General features: G+C 38.6%; 1 protein-coding gene across 2 annotated transcripts in view; it reads right to left on the reverse strand.

Moving 5' to 3' along the window:
- MARK1 (microtubule affinity regulating kinase 1) overlaps positions 1–21,278 on the reverse strand; it is a 140,726-nt gene that overhangs the window by 16,870 nt on the left and 102,578 nt on the right. For both annotated transcript variants that reach the window (XM_063443810.1, XM_063443811.1), the window contains exons 6-11: positions 16,617–16,687; positions 11,331–11,387; positions 7,401–7,637; positions 3,633–3,752; positions 1,968–2,067; positions 242–354 (exon numbers count right to left, since the gene is read on the reverse strand). In XM_063443810.1, the coding sequence (XP_063299880.1) occupies positions 242–354; positions 1,968–2,067; positions 3,633–3,752; positions 7,401–7,637; positions 11,331–11,387; positions 16,617–16,687 (698 nt within the window). The remainder of the gene's footprint in view (positions 1–241; positions 355–1,967; positions 2,068–3,632; positions 3,753–7,400; positions 7,638–11,330; positions 11,388–16,616; positions 16,688–21,278) is intronic.

Consider the following 21,278-nt stretch of genomic DNA (forward strand, 5'->3'; position numbering starts at 1 on the left):
TTAATGAAAAACATTTCTTCATGGAATTCCAGTGTTGAATGTGGACGTTTCCTAAAGACCTAAATGGTCCTCGCTCATCATACATGGTTCACTATTATGCATAAAAACACAAAATAAAACAAACAAACAAACAAACAAAAAAACACGCAAGTCACAAGTCCTTACTGTGTTGTATTTTGTACATTACTTTTAGTATCCTATTTAGAAAAATAAATGCAGAGCTAGCTCAACAAACCCTTACCTCAGGTGGCTTTCTCCCCAGAAGCAGATATGTAGCCATTACTTCATCATATTTCTGATTAACCACAGCCTCGTTAATTTCCTCTCTTGAAAATCCCATTGTGACCATAATATCTAAAGGATTTGGAGACACAGCTTTTAAAGACATGTGCAGAGGTAGCATTCCTAATCTATTCTCTGCACGATTGTTTACTAGTGTATTCTGTCCTCCGAAAATGTAGAAATCAGCTGTTCTTACATCTACAATCTGATTTCCAATCACAGAAATGTGTATTTCAGAGACATACAGCTTCCTACAGAACAGCAATTTATATCTGAAAAAGAGGTTCATCAATCTTCCAGGTGTACCAAATATTGACCTGGCCCTTGATCTTTTTAAATGCACTAGTCTTGATCAATACGATTTTCACTGTCATTTTAACAAATCTAAATTTCCATTTATACACTTTGCTAGGCAAAGTGCAAGCAAACGTGTAGATTAAACGTCTATTAACACTGTAATCTAATTCACCTTCTTGGGCTGTTAACAAACGAGAAAAAAACCCAACTAACTTGGAAGCCAAGTGAAGGTGGAGTTAGGAATTGCAGGATACTGGTTGCATTATTTGAAAACAGGAAACCTGCATATGCAGCCACTATAGAGTTCTACCTGAGTGATGAGGAACATTGGGTCAATATTATATCAAACTACATAGGTTGGGCTAAAGGGTAGATCCCCAGTTGTCCTAAAACTGCTGCCAACACTTTGCTAAAGTTCTACAGAAGTAGATGAGCTCCCTTTGGACAATCCCTGATAAAATCGGATTTAATAAAAGTTATGCTTGCTAAAACTTGAGCCTCATTTGTGGGACATATGCCTCAGCACAAACCGAGACTAATCCTTATTAGCTCCTCAGCCTCCTATTAGAATAAGCATAGAGATTGCGAATAGGCAGGCACATCAGTTGTATAATACATTTGAATTCTCTTTGCTCACGTTTAACACATACTCTTTTGACAATTTTTGTTGGGGGTTGTGGGACCAAACCAAAACACACGTGCATACTGTACCCAGAGCAATAAGTGGGAGTTGAATGCACATGCTTTGTAATAAAGGTGGAAAGAGGCAGGCTATTAAACCCTCCTGTTGCTCAACCGGCCATTTTCAAGCATGTTTTTATTTCGAAGGGAGGTCTTGATTTTTTAATATACTTTATAAACAATATTGTTAGAAACACTTTCCAAATTATTTAGCCACACCAAAAAAACAGGGAATTTGTGTAGATTAATCATTTGGAACGTTTTTCTAAAAATCATTTGGAACAGTATTACATTTTTGGGAAAGTTTATTAAACTGAGATTTTAGTGAGAGATTAAAAATCAAGGGGAAACGAGATCAGGAACATTTCAGTAGCTCAGTGCAAACTCTGATATATGCTTTTTAGACATAGAGAAATACCATATACCGGGTATGTTCTGCTCTCCCAATCTCTGCATGGGATTTATTTAACAATACACTGCAGCGTGGGCAGACTGAGAACAGAGCTATGCTCAATGGACAAAGGCATGCAGAGGAGACGCGTGGGACAAATGTTGTACAAACTGCATCGTTTACACTTATTGTTTCATCTGAGGCTTGACCTTACTACATGATGAGATCAGGATGGTCACGCAGAGAACTGAGCTACAACACAATGCAGGTTTCCGTAGAGCAAAATAGATTCAAACGCAAATAGCAGGTTGCCTACCTATTCTCTTGGTGTCATTGAAATCCGATTCTGGCTCAATGTATGGCTTTAACTCTTCATCTTCGTACCCAACATTCATCCACCGATCCTTCATGATTTGCTGGAGAGCAAAATAAAACAAACCGCTGCTGGATTAGAATGTCCATTTCATTTCACAGGGCACAAAGGAGCATACAAAAAAAAAAAAAGACCTCACATACACACGTAAAGACATAAAAAAATAAAATACAAAATATTACATTTTAGTGGCAAATACATATATATTACATCTATAATAAAGCATCATATCCTGTGACAGAGATCACAGAAAATCAAATTATAATATATGATGTCTTGCTATAAGCATTCCCCAGGCCTATTCATATACACACACACGCACACGCACACACACACACACTTACATCAGCTGGCACAAATGGTTAACACAAGCCAGTTAGCATACGTGGTAAGAACCACTGACAAAAGAATATTAGCATATCTAGTCATATCTTCTAGACTAGAGCAATACAATTAGCGCAAGTGGCTATCAAGAGGCTATTAACTTAAGCGCTAATGTTCCCTAAGAAAAGCAAAAGGTGCGGGTATGATTAATTATTTGCTTTTATACAAATTTTTTGTAGTGGAAATGAAAAAATAATAGTCTTCAAAAACTATCCTCATTAAAAATGGATGAGAAGAAGGGTTATCACATTCAAACCTTTTAATGTTTAAGAACTGGAGGTCCCCTAAAAAGCAACCTGTCTTAGACACTCATGCATCTACTGCATCAAGTTGCGTCCACGGTGCATCTCACTTTATTAGCTCAAGAGTAAGTAATCGTCACTGCTCTTATTGGCTATAACAGAAAGCCCCCTGCAGACCGAACAGCTGGAATATAATAAGATAATTAATATTCAATGAAAAGCAACATAATCATTATCTGAAGGAGGACTGGTAGTGGCTCTGTCGCTTCGAGTGTCTGTTTATATACAGGTGGAATGAAATATACTCAAAAATGTGCAAATATGGGTCACACGGATTGGAATACTGCACTACGTCAGGGCTTGTGGCAAACTAAGGAGAATTATTGCTCAATAATATGTCCCTGCTGCTCCGAACAATTTATATAGAACGCTAAGAAATTCAGGTCAGGTCACAAATATGTCAGCCTCCTAAATAATAAGAAAAATGACTATACATCGTAATGGAAAATCAAAGTAAATTAATTTAAAGAGTCGATGTGTAATTCCTTTCTTGAATGGATAGCAAGGTTTGGCTTCGTTTTATGGGTTTTCAAATATTTTGCATTAATGATGGTGGGAAATCACGTTTGTCGCCAGGACCCACTGTGCGTTGTAACGGATGTAATCAAATTCTTCACTTGCAGGAAGCGTTGTGAGTGCACCTGCAATGTATAGCCCCCATCTCCTTCACAGAATGTTCGAACAAAGAGCCTAATAGGGCATTATAAATCAAAAGGCAGAATAGCAGAAAAGGTGTTTTTTTTTTTTTTAAACGTAACCATTTCCTTCTTATTTAAAAAAAAAAAAAAAAAAATCCAAATACACAAAAGAAATTACCCTAGAGGATCCTGGCGACCCTTGCCCATACCCTAAATAGACAAAATAATTATCTGATCTTACATGTAATTTCTAATTCATAAAATAAAGGAAAATATCTACTCACCTCTAAGCTGCCTCTCTTTACTGGGTTCAATACAAGTAGTTTTTTGAGTAGGTTTTCACAGTCCGTTGACATATAGAAAGGGATTCGGTACTTTCCACGTAAAACTCGTTCCCGTAATTCCTAAGAAAAAACAAACAAAGTAGTAAAGGGTTACCAAGCAGTTCCATTAAATGTGCATTCAAAGGTACAGAAGTATTCAAATATACAAAAGTTTATTCCGAACGCTAGTGTCCTGCTAACAGTTTAGAAGTTCACCCCCTGTCAGACATAAAAAGCACTTTAACCCACCTTTCGTCCCTCGCTGCTCAGCTGTAAGCACTGCCTCCCGCCTCCCTAGCTAAGATCATCAAATCTGATCATTTCTGCCAACCTAGGAGTTGCATTTAAATTGAGAACGGAGTTTGACTCACTTCTAACAGGGAAGTGCCTCTAGTGGCTGTAAGGAGAAAAGCCACTAGAGGTGTGTTTAACCTTGCAATGGAAACATTGCCACGTTTACTAAACAGCAATGTTTTAGATTGCAGGGTTAAAACTAATGGACCATTGAAATGAAGTGGTCTGGTTGCCGTTAGTGGTCTTTTAATTGTTGCAGGCATTAGTATTAAAGGGTCATTTCAACTAATTAAATGACAGTACAGGTGAATTCAGAAAGATAGAGGGCGGCACTTTTCACTTGGAAGTACAGTTGTTTGTTTCCCCTGGTCTCAGCCGCCCAATTCTCAATTTATTTTACCATTTCATAGTCGACAAAATAAGTACTATTAAGTAGGGTAATTGTTTCAAGACCCCAGTAAGAACATTGAAGCGAACATCAGCTTAATTATTCCACCCTTGTTTAACTTTTTTATAATCTTATCATTACTTTTAAACTCTACCACCGTTTTAAGCATTGGAATTGTAAGACATTTATTGGCAGTAGTTTAGAAACACCAAGATTCTTTTTCAGGAGGGGAGGGTGGCAAGTTAAAAATGTGGGGAAAAATTAGGATTCAGATCTGCTAGGTTAATATATATAAAGCCAGGCATACCCAGGGTTGACAAGTGGAGGAGGACCTTTCTAACACAAAGCTCTGTGCTGCCTGTCACTAATTAGGTTTAATAAATCCTGCTGCACATACCCACCATCTTATTTAAAGTGCTCAGTCACGCTACAGCTGAGACCTGAGACACTCATGCTATGGCTAGTTAAAAAGTTGTTACGCTTTAAACTGTGGGACTGGGGCTGTGACTGTGAGGACTCATCTAAAATCTGATTTAAATCTGTTTTAACCTGTAATGATTGTTACTTCTGTTAACCATGTCAGCTACTTCTTGGCTTTACTTTACCACTGCAGATTAATTATATTGCCATCGGAAAATGTATTAAGGAGTCTATTAGTATACTGCTGCTTTAACCAATTGTACAATGTGTGATGCGAGTTAATAGCGAGTCAGGAGTCGTTCACATGTTTGGAACATATCATTATCTTGACGCGTTAACCACGTGCGCACCGTGTGCTGATAGTTTATGCAGTAGCTGGCATGTCTCAGAAAATAATTAATAGGTGTCATAGCAGGAGCACTACAAAAGATGAGATCATGAAATTGAGAGAGGGCTAGGAATACTGAGAGAGAGCTAAAGTATTTTACAGAGACTGTGTGGGGATCTCTATATTGCAGCTCTGTGTAATCCAATGTTCTATACCAAAAGGGAGACCAGTTTATAATTAATCTCCTGATACTGGGAGATTATGGAGCGGTTATGTTGCCACAGCAGTACTTTTTCCCATTGTGTTGCAGAAAAAGTCTTGCCTATGAGCTCCTCCCACTGCCGTTGAAAGGTGTTGTTTGACGATCTAGTCCCCACCAACAGGTATTGATACAATGTTGAGACTGCTTTCTCCAATGTAGAGGCCCGCACGCAAAGTTCCTCAAACCAAGAAAGCTCCCTGTGCAAGCGTTCCTTATGCGGGAGGGTGATATAGTAATGTTTCAGTTGTATATAACGGAGGGAATTAAAGGTGTCTGTGGCCTACCCTCCAATAAGGAGTCCAGGTCACGTAATTTCCCGTCTTGCAACGCCCTATGAATAGGAATATAATCTCCTCTGCCTAGGACCAAGCTTTCGATGAGTTTACTGTTGTTTGTTACCGGAATAAGATGGCTAGGTGCCGGCGAGCTATTTAATATTTTACGAATTCCTTGCCAACAGCGGAGTGTCTGCGAGACTGGTGTCGTCCATGTCAATAATTACCTGCTAGGGTTAACTCCTCCTCTAGCGGCTGCCTACAAGGCAGAAGAAGGACTTCAAGATGGATAGGCGACTTATGGTCGCCAAAATGACGCTGGACGCCCTCACGCTTTGCATGAGAACTTCCAGCGTCACAGGAATCCCCATAGGAAAGCATTGATTAATGTGAGTGCGGCCATTGCCGCGCATTAGGTCTCCCCCGCCGGCTTACGCAAGTCCTGCACTTAAACTCCCACTACTCCTGGACGGCATCAACGACCATTGTACACATCAGCCTCAATACATAACTTTTTTTATTGAGTGTATTGAGGCTGATGTGTACAATACTCATTGCTGCTGCCTAGAAGTAGTGGGAGTTTGTATGTTTTTATTACTTTTTGTATTACACAGCCATGTTACAGTTCTGCCACTAGCCACCTCATGTGTTCCCTACCAAGGGTCAATATGTGTGTAGGAGTTTAGAAAAACATCTGTCTCATTAATGATTTTGCCTTTTTGCTGAAGACAGCAAAGTGAATTGTTAGTGTAGGACTTGCGTAAGAGGTTTTGCCTTGATGTGGCAGGTGGGCTTACAATTGAATTGCCATTGGAGTGACAGTTTTTAAATGTGCATAGGAATTTGGGATAGTGAACAAGTAACTTCTTCTTTGGTTTTTATATATTCAATTTTGTTTAAAAAAAAAAAACATTCCTACAAGGGTAAACTTCACCTCTCAATCTCTTACGTATCTTACAATTCTATAACCTCTATTTCCATATGTTGTGTAGATAAATACACTACATTGTAGCAACTACATTGTAGCAATGAAAAGCACATCCCGATATCACTATGAAATCTGATGCACTAAACTCGGCAAGAAAAAATATTGTTTCCTCTTCCATGCATAAGCCAAGTGAGGCTGAAATCAGCAAATCTATCTATAGCAATTAGCAATTTGCAGTTAACCACTCTGATGACCGAGACAGGATGTGCTGCAAACATAAAGATAATGCAATATAAAAGCATTTTGCTAGCAGATTCGTAAGCAAATCTATAGATCAATAGCTTTTTGGGACACAGCCATTCTATACAAATTAACTATTTGAACAGATTTACAACCTTGTATTGGCATAACAGGGCAGATCGTGTGGTCAGTGCAGGCCAATAATTAGAGCTGTGGTTGTTAACCCTTGGGTCAGAACACAAATTTTACCCCCTTGCTGCTTCCTGGGTCTGCTGTGGTGGAGACTGGAACCTCACTTGGGCAGAGGCTGCGGCCCATTACAAAAACCAAACCTTAATTGTACCATGTCTTCCCCAGTGATATTACATACTGATATTAAGATAGGTCTAATGAAGGTGTTTTGTATTTACTTATTTTAGTATGCATTCAGTAAGAGTAGTGTAACACAGAAACAAAATTATGCCATGCCCAGGGACCAATGAAAGAACTATGGGCAGACGAGATGGGCCGAATGGATCTTTTCTGCCGTCACATTCTATGGTGTAACTCTTACAGATAAAGATGAGTCATGTTTTCTCTCTTCTATTTACATACCTTTAAATTCTGCCCATCAAAAGGTAAAGAACCACTGACTAGGGTATAAAGAATGACCCCAAGGCTCCAGACGTCCACCTCTGGCCCGTCATATTTCTTTCCCTGAAATAGCTCCGGGGCAGCATAAGGCGGGCTCCCACAAAACGTGTCCAGCTTATTACCAATGGTAAACTCATTGCTGAAGCCAAAATCTGCTATTTTAATGTTCATGTCAGCATCCAGAAGAAGGTTTTCTGCCTGTTTTGACAAAAATTAAACATATTATAAATAGATTTAAAAAAAAACAAAAAAAAAAAACACCCTAAAAAGTGCAACCTATGTTTCACAGTTTCCATTTTAAGACAAGCATGACATCAGGATGCAGTGAACCCTGAGGTCTCCATAACTAGTGAGATAGGGATTTTGTTACCTGTAATAATTAATTTAAAAAATATTAGCAATAAATCACCATTATGATACCGTTTGTTGATTAACAGCATCTTGATGGCAAACATATCTTTATCCACAAATGCACATAAGGTTGCTCAACAAATTAAGAAAAGTATAGTAATAAAATGAATGGAACATTGTAGCTATGAAGAAAAGGTAAATCTCAATAGTTTAGAAATATGATAGCATTACGCAAATATATTGTGGGCCAGTACAAAGCATTGTCTATAAATCTATTCATAAACAGGACTATGCATAGGACACAAGGCCACGCATTTAGACTGGAAGAAAAGAAATTTAGTCTAAGGAAAAGGAAAGGGTTTTACAATAAGAACAATAAGGACGTGGAATTCTCTGCCTGAAGAGGTTTTTTTGGGGGGGGGGGGGGGGGGGATGGGGGGTTTATCAGTCTGTATAGATGTTTAAACAGCAACTGGATGAATACATACATAATACTCAGGGATATGATGTTTAAATTTGTGGGTTAATAATTCCTCGATCCAATGAGAGATGAACACAAAGTTGACCAGAGACTGGGCAATACCTCTGTTGGACGTTATATGTTTATGGCACTTACTGGGGAATGATTTTAAAGTAGCTACTGGATGACAGAGTTTTGAAGTTACAACCTCGGCTGTGGGTGAGTCTGTGCTTCTGTACAGGAACGGATCCCACACACACAAGGTGCTGTCTTACCCCCTCCACCTCCGGCCATATAGTGTTAAGTGACACTAATTTATTGTGAGTTCTGATCCTATAGATAAGTCTTTTCAGTGTATATAATTTGTTTTAAACAATACTGCACTAGGTCTGTTCTTTCTATTTGTTTTTCAATCTGCTGGATCGCAATACAATACGCAATAAAGTTGCACTTTTTGTGTCATGGTCCACACTATAACAAATGTCAAAAATCACATGGTCACTATTTTGCACATTTGATGGTTAAAAAATTGTGTACATTATTGTGCATGCGGTATTATTATTTCAGCGTTTGTTGGTATTTATTGACATTTTAGCACATTTTTTTTTTTTTTTTATGAAATTGCATTATATCACATCACTATGAGTTCATATTGCACTATTTCTTTATATTATTTCAAATTGTTCTTCCAGGATTTTGCTTTGGTTGCTGCAGGTGGATTGTGGTTTTTTTTTTAGCATAATACTTACACTCATAGCATTGCACCACTTTCGTTTATTTTTTTTGCCATGGAGAGAGAGAACCATTTTGGGCCAAGAAGACATTGTTTTCCTAGTTTGTTGCAAAATTGGAAAGCGCTTCAAACTGGCTTTTTTTTGGCTGCTTTTAAATCAAACAGCAAAAACAGATGCGAGGAAGGCTGAACTTAATGGAAGCATGTCTCTTTTCAGCCACTGTAGCTATGTAACATCATAGGTCACAGGCCAAAACAGTTAAACAGATTCTCCAGTTTGACAGAAAAAGCAATACCCCAGCCGAATCTGTGTTTAGTAGTTACACCTGTAGTTTGCACTTTGCAGCTCTTGTTGTTTGGTTGTTTTTTTGCTGCTGCTGTTGAGCTGCTAGCCACATCATCCTCAGCCGGCCTATTGGTGATCTCAATTGCGATTTAATAACTACATATTGACGGATAGTTTTCCCATCCCTGCTTTATAAGAAATAATACAGAGAAATGGTTCGCAACATGAATTTATAGTAATACAGTGTGCCTGGAATTTATTTAATGCATTTTAAATAACAAATATATAAAAACTAGTGCAAAAAGGTCAATAAATACCAACAAACGCTGAAATAATAATACGTCATGCACAATATTGCACACATTTTATTAACAATTCAACACTTCAGATCAGAGTACATCTAAATAAAGAAGGGGCTTGCATGGGCAAAGTAAATAAAATGCTATAGTGCAAATGAAGCACATGAATCTGGCAATAGAACCAGGGTTATTAACTAAAGTGAAAATTCAACATGAATTCAAAGTGAAATTGAAATGTAAGGAATAAATAGCCAAACCGATAAGAATCTCTAAGTCAAATATGTTTTCAGTTCGACTACTTTGGACTTAAAACTGAAATTTACTTTGCATTCTTTTTTTAGTGAATACACCAGTGATTGTATTAATAAACTGCTGTAAACATATATTGGGCTACAAGGCAAAATCATTTCAACATTACGTCTCATTTCAACATTAAACAAAAGTCTTTAATACATTGTTAGAATGTGACCATTTTTCTAGCCAAAAAAATGGATTGTTGAAGCAAAGATAAGCCACACATGACAAATGTATTGAGCTAATTTATTGTAGAAATCTCTTGAGCAGCCAGCAGAGGGCATCAATTAGCTGTGCTGCTTCTATTTCATTTAAATAAATTAATAATCTATTTCGTTACATCAGACACGAACCATCCGATGACTGCAGGACATGATGCCGACATGGACCAAATTGTCTGTGGAGGTGAAAGCTGTGGGACTTTCACATCATTTAAACAGTGTACAGTAAATGGCACTTCTGGAACTGGCAAGACAAGACTGGTGCAAATCTATTCAGGTCTAAAGTAGGGATGGGAATCTATCCGTCAATATGTAGTTATTGAAATGCAGTTCTGATCACCAAGACGCCGACTTAGGGTAGTGTGGGTTGAAGCTCAACAGCAAAAAAATAAATTATATAAATATATATATAGTACTTGTACACTGGCACAGAATATATTTCTGTATTCCTCATAAGCAATTTTCATCAACACATAAATACTTAACCCCTCTCTCTGATTTTGGGGGGTTTTACACTCTATGATACAATTTGGGGAATTTGTCTGTGCAGTTCTTTTTATATGTAACAGTCTGGGATAAGATTTGAGGGGGAACACACGAACACACACACACAGACACACACACACATACACACACTCATTCTCTCTCTCTCTCTCTCTCTCTCTCTCTCTCTCTCTCTCTCTCTCTCTCTCTCTCTCTCTCTCTCTCTCTCTCTCTCTCAGCAATGACTCATAATTACTGCCATGCACACACACACAGGATATGCATTCTTCCCATGTGGAACTGCAATCGGCATTTAATCTCCCCATCTTCATATGACTCGCACTGTAATGGGGCCACTGGAGGGAGAGGAGCACTGCTGGATAGGTTTCCTAAATTTTCTTATTGATACAAAAAACAATTGTGCAAATAATTGTAATTGTGTAATTATCAAATGGTCTTTAATGCATTGAAATAAATAAATAAATAAATGAAGGAACGTGAACAGAGTGTGCGCAGTGATTTTTAAAAATTGCTGGGAGACAGTAATAGGGGCTGTCCTTGCTGGACGTATCGCCTTAACCACCCCAAAAAGGAAAGATTGAAACAAGTTGTTTTTTGTGGGAAGGGGTTACATTTTAATTACACTTTCTAATAGAATACCGTAGGTCAAACTGTAAACCATTAGTAATGAGAGCTTCAAAACAACAAACTGTATTAAAAAAAAAAAAGGATAATACACATGATTTGTGTGAACATTTTTTTACCTTTAAATCTCGATGCACAATACATTTCTGGTGACAATACTGCACGGCAGATACAATCTGAAAGAAACAAATTGAATGGATTTAAAATATTTATCAAAAGCATGTACAGTTATTGGCACTTCATGCATACAATTCGCATATAACAGGTATATGGAGTGTAAAAAAAAAACCCATAGAAGGTTTCTTTGAAGTCGGTGGTTTTGATACAATCCCTTCACATGGCTGACTTAATTTTATTTCAAATAAATGCTGCAAGAATTAACCATTTCTGTAACCATTAAAATTATTGCATTCTAAGTCCCCATTTGAACAACTGAATGGTGAAGGTCCAGAGGACGTTGCTAAGCACTAAAATCACATGAGGGGTAATTAACTAAGAGAGTGGGTTGGTTCTAACCGCAGTTGCAGGTAACACAATTTATGTTATTTGCAAATTGCATTATCTTGGCTCTGATAGCTTGGTAAATTCTCTAATCCTTAAACACAGTACCTTCTTTAACTCCAAGTATAGAAACTGTGTGGATTAAAGGGACACTATAGTCACCCAGACCACTTCAGTTCATTGAAGTGGTCTGGGTGCAGTGTCCCAGTCCCACTTAGGAAAGCTTTTAAGTAATAGTTTCCTATGGGGAGGGCCTAAGGCGGTCGGCGCACATGCACATGACACTCTCCCTGGATGATGTCAGAGGAGGCGGAGCGCCATCCCACTACCGAAGTAGATCAGAGCTGGAATTGGATACGTGTAGAGGGTGTGGGTTTTCTAAGAGGCGGAGGGAGGTGGGGACCAGAGGGCTTTATGAAAGTATTTAGAACAGGCTAGATGGGCGGAATGGTTCTTATCTGCCGTCACATTCTAGGTTTCTATGTTTATAGTGTAAGGAACACAACTTTGTATTGCTTGCACTATATAATCCCTTTAATACTCAGGGGTCTGATACCATAATTTATCAATAACTAAAAAATAATACCAAAGTGTCATATGCGAGACAAAGACATAACAAGAAATCACATACACTTTCCCCAGCCTTCTATGTAGTTTTAGTATTTAGAGGAGTTACAAAAAAAGGAGCCATCACCAGGTACATAAATTGATTTATAAAATAAGAGCAATTCTTGGCCAAAATTCAGAAAGTGCAGTAATTACCATGGACAATGAATGTTCTACTTAATTGCTCCGCTTTTCTCCGGAATAGTTCTCCATTTAAACTGTGCTTTAACACTACAAAATCCACTAAATAGTGAGTTTTGGTGAGTGGACAATAAAGTGGCATCCAGACATTGTCCACCTATTGTTTCATGTGACTGTACTATAATCATAATGCAATATCATACCAGCGAATTGTATGTTCACTGGATGACTTTCAATACCAAAAATAAAAAATATATATATGAATATATATATATATATATATAAAGCATCTGTCATGTCTGAGTATATCAAACAGATCAAGTCAAGTTGACTGCATTGGAATTTTGCTTTGAGATTTCAGTGAAATTCCATCTCAATCAAAATGTATCATAGAATAAAAGTAAAAGCCTACATTTGACCATCAACTTTTGTCTACTTCCAGTAGCCAGTAGCCAAACAAAGCTGCCTGGGACTACACATTACATAAGATATATAATATCTCTAATAAGACTTCACCACCAAGAAGTGTATGAGATTTTGTTTGTACATTTAATGCATTCTAAAAGATGTTCTACTCTTCAGTTAATTTTTAATCAATACATCGCTGAGAGGAAAGGTAATTTACTCAAACATTTTTGTTTTCTCGTAAATTTTCCATCTTATTCACAAAATATGCATCCTGGTATTCATATCTTAACTAAAAAGGAGATAGAAGAAGCAATACAGCCTTCTATGTTGGGATTAAATCCCTTAATTCTGCAACCAATCACCATATCTTGGCTTTAATGTTAATCAGCCAATTAAAATCCCAAAGTCACAGTAAATGAATCAGATGATGCTACACAAACAGATTGCTCATTCAAGAAGGGAATAAGGTAGTATGGGTAATGAACATGTGGTCTGCACCTCCGCCAGGTGCAGAGCACAGTAATCACTTCTTGTGGTCCAGAGCTCACCAGCAACTTATCTGCCAGGGTTCCATGCCTGCACTTTGACTCACTGAGTGCTGGAACTGTGAAGGAGCAATTACTACGATCTGCACATACTTTATGTGCAGACAGCACACTCCCCACTGGACCACCAGGGATGTTAACCAAGGTTGGGCCACCAGGGATCCAGGACCCCGCTAAATAATCAGGGTTAACAGTCCCCCTCCCTGCAGAAAGCACAATAGGATCGGGCAAAACAGAATAAACACACATAAAAGAATTACACACCACATCTGCACACATTACAGACAGGGGACACACATGATATCCACACACATTTCACAAAGGTAGCACACACACCATACGGGGCCAACACACAGCATACACAGTCAGCACACACACATTACACAGCTAATACCATACTAGCCAGTCCTTAACAGTTACTCGCCACACCAATTCTGGAGGGACCATGGCAAACTCTCTATAGGTGAATTTCTACTCACCATGGCTAAATATTCACTTGCCAAAGGCTAGTAATGAGTGTAAATTTTAAGCTTCACCCAGTATACACAATGCACATTACGCACAGCCATCACACATACCTACTATGATGAGACAAGGATAGATGAAGAAGCTATTGGGGAGACGCAGTAGGTAAGATACTCAGGGTTTTCACTGAACTCTAAAATTTCACAAATCAATTGAAAATGGAAAATTGGAGGCAAAAGGTTGTGACCATAGCGGAGTTGGAGAATTTTTACAGATTTTTGCTTCGGTTGTTGCATTTAGATTTCATTTGTGAATACACGGAGATGAATGAATAACCTTGTCAATATCCAGAGCTGTAGGCAGGGGCCTAACCTGAAATTGTTTTTTTTTTTTCTTCCTCAAAACCATCAAAAGTACTTTAGCAACCTGAGAACATTGTTTTACATCCCATGGAGGCTATCCATCCAATTTTTAAAAATAAAGGTTAAAAAAAAATGTAAAAAAATAAAGATAACTTTGTATTTCTATAAGAGCAAATCTTTAAATTAATGCCAGCAATTAGGATGCAAAGCAATGAGAATTTCCTTAATTGTGCAGGTGTTTGCAAGGTTTGGAGACTGTCCAAATAAGGTGGAACGATATATTGTTTGGGCCACAGTACAGTATAATGATTCTCCACTCAATAGCTGCACCGTGCATATGATATTTATAGAGTTCACCCCTGCTGACTGCAAACAGCTGGGCCTGTATTCAGGCAAGCGACGCAGAGCTGGGATCGAGTGCGAGAAGCTTTGCATGGTGGAAAATAGTCCATCAGGGGAGGGGATTTTCCATTCATTGTACATTGCTTTTTTTTCCCAATGAAGAGACTACGAAGTGGTGTACAGTGCGTTAACCCCTGCATGGCCACTAGAAGGCTATAGCTAATGAACGGTGACACAAACAGGAGATACAGCTATTGGATCAATTTAATGATACTTTAAGTCTCAACCAGGTTTATTATAATAAATACTAAACTGAAACGGCAATTTGTTGGCCAAAAGAACAGAATTTCACAAATTCTACAACCCGCAGCCTTTAAAACCTTTAACCACACTCCAAATTCATACGGATATGTACAACTGATGACTTCGACATTATCTCAGGATATGCAGAGGAATCTGGAAGAGCTTGCAGAATCTCTTCCCATACCTTTACACATTTGTGGATTGAAGGAAGGGACATTAAGCAATGGATTTTGCGGACGCATTCTATTGGTTACCAAGGTGACTGCTCCATTTTTTTTTTGTTTGTTTTGTTTGTGACCCTTTCTTCTTTTCCAATGTTAGTTACTTTGTACAGATGATCTTGCATGAAACAACATTCTGTGACATTCAAGGCTACCAAGGATGACAGATATCCCACAGATATAACAAAAGGTGGAAACATTAGACTGAAATATTACTTCCTTCCTATATTAAAAAAAAATGCTTTCTGTTTCTCCCAGTGCAGAGGGAATATTTTTGTAAAGGTTTAATATCATGGATTGGAAATTTGATGGACTTTCTCAGATTAACTAAATGCTTCATGTGGACGTTAAAATGAGCAATACTATATTTTAACGTTACTGTCTCTTTAAAGTTGCAAGCCATAGCAACTAGGCTCCTGGGATTTGTCAAGCTCTGTAATAAGTGTTGTGCGTCACTCAAACATTTGAGCTCCTAGTTTAGGAACATTTTCCCTGTTTGCAAATGCTATTTTCAACAGCTATGCTTAACCCTTAGCGTTTCCTGCTCGCTGCTCTGAATAAACCAATGCGTGAAACTCAAAAGCAGAAAAGACGAGAAAGTTCTCTTTAAAAGAATCTCACTTTCGAGGTTACAAACACATTTAAAAAACAAAAAAAAAACAGGTCAACAATGGCAAAGCTTTACACATCTGTTTGTGAACTACATATCCCATGATGCTTCGCGAACATAAGGTTTAGCAGAGCATCACGAGAAGTGATGTAGGACACACACACACACAACCACACACAAAACTAAAGCAACATACAGTCATCAGATAATGTTACAAGATTTTATGACACCGTAATTAATGGGTTAATGATATATTTAGGCATTATGGAGCAGGTAGAGAGGAGTCCGGACCCTGTCCACTCACCCTATAACCTATAAGATATTCTGTATCACAGTTTAGCAGACAGCAATTAGGAATTTATATATTTTCTCTCATTTAGTACAGTACTTACACACAAGAAAAGGAAACAAACTGTATACAAAGACAATATTACAATGTTTCTTTGAAAAGGGTCTCAGTCCACCTCCTCCCCTATCCATGTTTCTCATGGTGCCTCTAATAGAAGACACAACCACTAATCTATCATCTGTTCTTAAGGGCGAGCTCCCCTGTTACTTGAGAACAGAAACAGCATCAGAGTGGTAACCAATGAAGGAAGCCAATCGCTTCTCACAAGCTATTAACGCAGGCCTAAATATAGCCGTGCCATCTTGTTATATAGTATCATCACCAGAAATCTCAGCTCATTCTCCTTAATGAGTCATATTTCAAACACAAGGCACACATTAGCTAAATAAGGGGGGGGGGGGGGGAGATGGGGAGGCAGGGAGAGAGTTTATTTAAAAAAAATAAAAAATACATTTTGCAAAAATACATTAAGAAAGAGGCCAGAGTCTACATTATAATATGCACATTGAGTTCGGTATATTAAAGCAAGCCATAATTTATTGTTTTGCGTACCTGCCTAAATTTCGCCCGGGCCTCCTTTTCTTTCATTCTTCCGTGGGCTACTAAGTAATCAAACACCTCGCCTGCAAGAAACAAGGTATGTGTTAGAAGCTTCATCACAAAACACGTTGAAACATGAATAAAATGAATCATTTTATTTGATGGGTATTCCATAAGCTACAGTGTGAAATTCAACCTAAACAAGAGTGGTCAAAGTGGAGTATAGGTAGAACGGTGTGCATTCTGAGGACTGATCAGCAGTAGAAATGACTGTGACAGCAGGGCAGTCCAGGTGTAACGGTCTGTTTGAGGTTTGCCATGGCATACACATGTTTGATCAGCATCAAGTTTGGAGAATAGATCCATTTTTTATTTTTATTTTTGACAATTATTATTTTGTTCAATTATACTTGAAAGAAAATGAGTATAAAAACTGGGAACAACAATGAGAAGAAAGACCATGTATCACAGAGAACTTTGGTGTAGAGATCTTCACACACATTTGTCGTCCAGCAGAGTTTAGTATATTATTCCTTGAAGAAAAAAATAAGTTGTGCGTAAAGTCAAGAATCTTGACTGTGTGCCATAAATATTCGTGGTAAAAGATCACGCTCAATTAAACCTGTCCCATCATCGGCCTAGGTACTGAAAACTTCCAGAATGTCCAGACAAAGGGTGTCTGAGAAAGTTGGCGACATATATACCCTCAATGACCAGCCAGCCTATAAACTAGTCAGAAATATATTCTAGGGTTACCCATCAAGGAGTGACATGGAAAGACACTCAGATTATTTGCTTTGTCAGCAGAGCATAAAAAAAGAGATCAGGTAACACTGTTCCTCACTTTTTCTGATTATGATTAATAACATGCAACTCAAAACTAGTTAGGTAGCTAGCTATAAACCCTCTTTTTTATCCCTGTCAGAGTTTTATAAAGAAACACTAAAATATAAATATTATAAATGTGTATTCTTAACGCTTTAGTGTTCCTGTCCCTAGTGTTTCCTCCCACCGTTATAAAAACGTATTAAAAAAATATTTTACTTACCTCTTTCCAGCACAGAAGCTCTCTCAGCGTTGTTTACCTCTCTTCCTGTGGCATCATGGATGAAGCTTGGACTCCTCCTATCTAATGTTCCTCATACAAGAGCATTGATGCGCATGCACGGCAAGCACCACGCGTGCATCGAATTGCCCCATAGGAAAGCATTAAGCCAATGTTTTCATTTGGGAGCTGCAATGACGTGACTTGTTTTACTCTGTCACTGCAGCAGGACATTCTTCCAGTAGCTATCAGGAAGATAAACGAAAGTCTGTTTAACCCTGTAATATAAACATTACATTTTCTGGAAAACTGCAATGATTTACACTGCAGGGTTAACCCTACATGACCACCATGGGGTTATCCCTCATTTTTCTGTTATTTACTAAAAAACACATATTTATTATATCTTTTACATAGAAACATAGAATGTGACGGCAGATAAGAACCATTCGGCCCATCTAGTCTGCCCAGTTTTCTAAATACTTTCATTAGTCCCTGGCCTTATCTTATAGTTAGGATAGCCTTATGCCTATCCCACGCATGCTTAAACTCCTTTACTGTGTTAACCTCTACCACTTCAGCTGGAAGGCTATTCCATGCATCCACTACCCTCTCAGTAAAGTAATACTTCCTGATATTATTTTTAAACCTTTGTCCCTCTAATTTAAGACTATGTCCTCTTGTTGTGGTAGTTTTTCTTCTTTTAAATATAGTCTCCTCCTTTACTGTGTTGATTCCCTTTATGTATTTAAATGTTTCTATCATATCCCCCCTGTCTCGTCTTTCCTCCAAGCTATACATGTTAAGATCCTTTAACCTTTCCTGGTAAGTTTTATCCTGCAATCCATGAACCAGTTTAGTAGCCCTTGTTTGAACTCTCTCTAAGGTATCAATATCCTTCTGAAGATAGGGTCTCCAGTACTGTGTACAGTACTCCATGTGGGGTCTCACCAGTGTTCTGTACAATGGCATGAGCACTTCCCTCTTTCTACTGCTAATACCTCTCCCTATACAACCAAGCATTCTGCTAGCATTTCCTGCTGCTCTATTACATTGTCTGCCTACCTTTAAGTCATCATTATTTATTGCATCCCCAAAATGGTATGAAACTAGTACCAAACTAGTATGAACTTTCACTTAATTATAAACTTTATTATGAACGGTTAATTGTCAAACCGTTCTTAAATCAGCCAGCAGGTTTGGCAATTTCCTGGTGCCATACCAATTACAGAAACGGTAGTGGTTAAGATACACAGAGTTGGGGCGGAGCTAACAGGGAACCGGAGCGGTCGCACTTTTCTAAACTCCGACTAACTTACTCAAACCTTACTTTTTGCACGACGTTTAGCAATTGAGTCATTATTATATGACTCCAGGCTTGTGAGTACCCATTTGGATTTTTATCCGAGCCTAAGACCCCACAAACCTTACTACCGTTGGCTAAAGTCGACAAAGGTTCCAGCGGCAGAGATATCGGAGAAATGCTGTGGCACACGCAGCAGGCCACATAGTCCAAAATGGCGTAGGCTGATGATCTCTCCTCATACACCTCTGAAGAGTTTGCCACTGACATGCCAGACCGCAGCAAAGAACCTCAGAAAACCGGGGTCACTGCGGACCAATTCAAAACGATGCTGGTGGATCTACACAAGGAACTGGCGGCAGATATGGCCTATTACAAAAGCGCTATTGATGGGGGACACTGCAAGCTATACTGTTCACGCACAATAGGACTTTATACAGAACACAGGACTCTCAGAAGCTGAAAACGCACCTAAAATCTGCAGGCATACTGCATACTTCACCGACCACTGGAACAGGCCTGTCCTAGCTGAACCTGGCCACCATTCTGGAATTCACTCCTAGAGCACCTCAGCCAGCCTCACCTGCCAGACCACCCACCTGAGGAAACAGAGGCTGTCTCTCTAAAGGGGACTCTTCTATCCACCATTATTGCTCACCATAACCCCCCACAGTTAGAGATTACTTGGATTCTCTGTTTTATATTTATTTTCCCGTTCTTTTCCTTTCCTTTCAATGTTTATCAGATGCGATCTTGTTTATTCCTACTGCCTCTCATGTAAGTAAAACGAGTACAGAGGCTCACAACATGGAGAACGCCTTAACCCAATGCAACATATATCCAACGCATCTAAATGCCGATCAGCCAACCCCTCGGCCGGTTAATGGTTGGCTCCACTAACAAATACACTTAGCTTTCCGGCAAGGGGTATAACCCTCTGTGGACATAAATTAATCTGGCGATTGAAACCCTTAATTACAAACACATAGGGCACACTTGTTGTTTATCACTTATATATCTCTCATAATGTAATTAAGTTAAAAAAAATCATGCTGCATGTACTAGGTCCTATTTGATGTTGAACCGTCCCGCGGGGACATACCATTATACCGTGTTTGTTATGTCAATATATACTGAATACCACACATGCAGTGTGACAAAAGTAAAGCACAAAAAAAAATACACAGTTACCCTTAATGCAAACAATATATTTAAAAAAAAAATCTCAAATGTACGTTTGAAGTCATATTTTTTCCCTGACAATCGGCTTTGTCTGATTGTAAAGAAGGGATGTAATTGATGTGCGACTACTGACAATCCTGAGTTAGCAACCCCTCAGTTTCTCTTCCAAGTGCAGAGGAGATCTTAACTAGGTCTACAGAGAAAACGAGGGGCCACTTCCAGCTCCGTCACACAGAGAGCTCTCGCATGGCATCTTTCAACTGATGGTGCGTGATTACGCTGTCAACTCATCAGCTGTGGGATGAACAGAGGGAGATAATTGTGTGTCACAAAACAAAAACAAAGAAAGAAAAGAGCACGCAGTCTCCCCCCCCCCCCCCCCCCCCCCACCACCACCACATTTCCAACTGGTTGCTTACCACAAGAATTTGTTTTTCTGAATGTTACTTTAAACTTGCTAATTTGGCGTATGTAGAGACATTGTTGTGGCCCAGACACATCTTTTAAAATAACTACTTCTTCTGTAATCCAAGCCGTAAAGCAGAACAGTCATTAGATGAATGGCTGTTTTGGCACATCCAGACTGTATATACAAGCTTGCTTAACCCCCCTCCCCCCTAAGGAGACCCCATGACCTATCCATTGTAAATCTTACACATAAATATACTGTTAACACTATATAAAAAAAAAAAACCACATGCACTGTATATTTACTGTATTTCTCCTTGTGTTGTGATATAATCTATGAAGTGCTAAGCATAAACTGGATCCTGGGAATAAAAACAAGTTAGGTCTACAAACCCTGGATCTTCATTCCTCAGAGCGGCCATCTCCCCTGTTCAACACCTTGTACCAAGAATTTATATTTTAACTGTAACCATTCTATTCTCAAAAAGACTACAACTAAGGTGATGCATGGGGAATTTTTTTTTATTTTTATTTTTTTAATCACATAATGTGACAGGAAATATAAATAGATGATTTAAAAAAAAAAAATACCAACTTGCATGTGAGCTCAGAGCTAACACAGGTACCAGACCCATAAGATATTGGTTAGAAACCAATAAATGATGTCAATATGAAGTTCTAACAAGCCAGCTATGATGGTTTTGCCTTTCCCATGGTTACATACTGACAAGGTAGC

Source organism: Pelobates fuscus, chromosome 2 (assembly GCF_036172605.1).
Source record: "Pelobates fuscus isolate aPelFus1 chromosome 2, aPelFus1.pri, whole genome shotgun sequence".
NCBI lineage: Eukaryota > Metazoa > Chordata > Amphibia > Anura > Pelobatidae > Pelobates > Pelobates fuscus.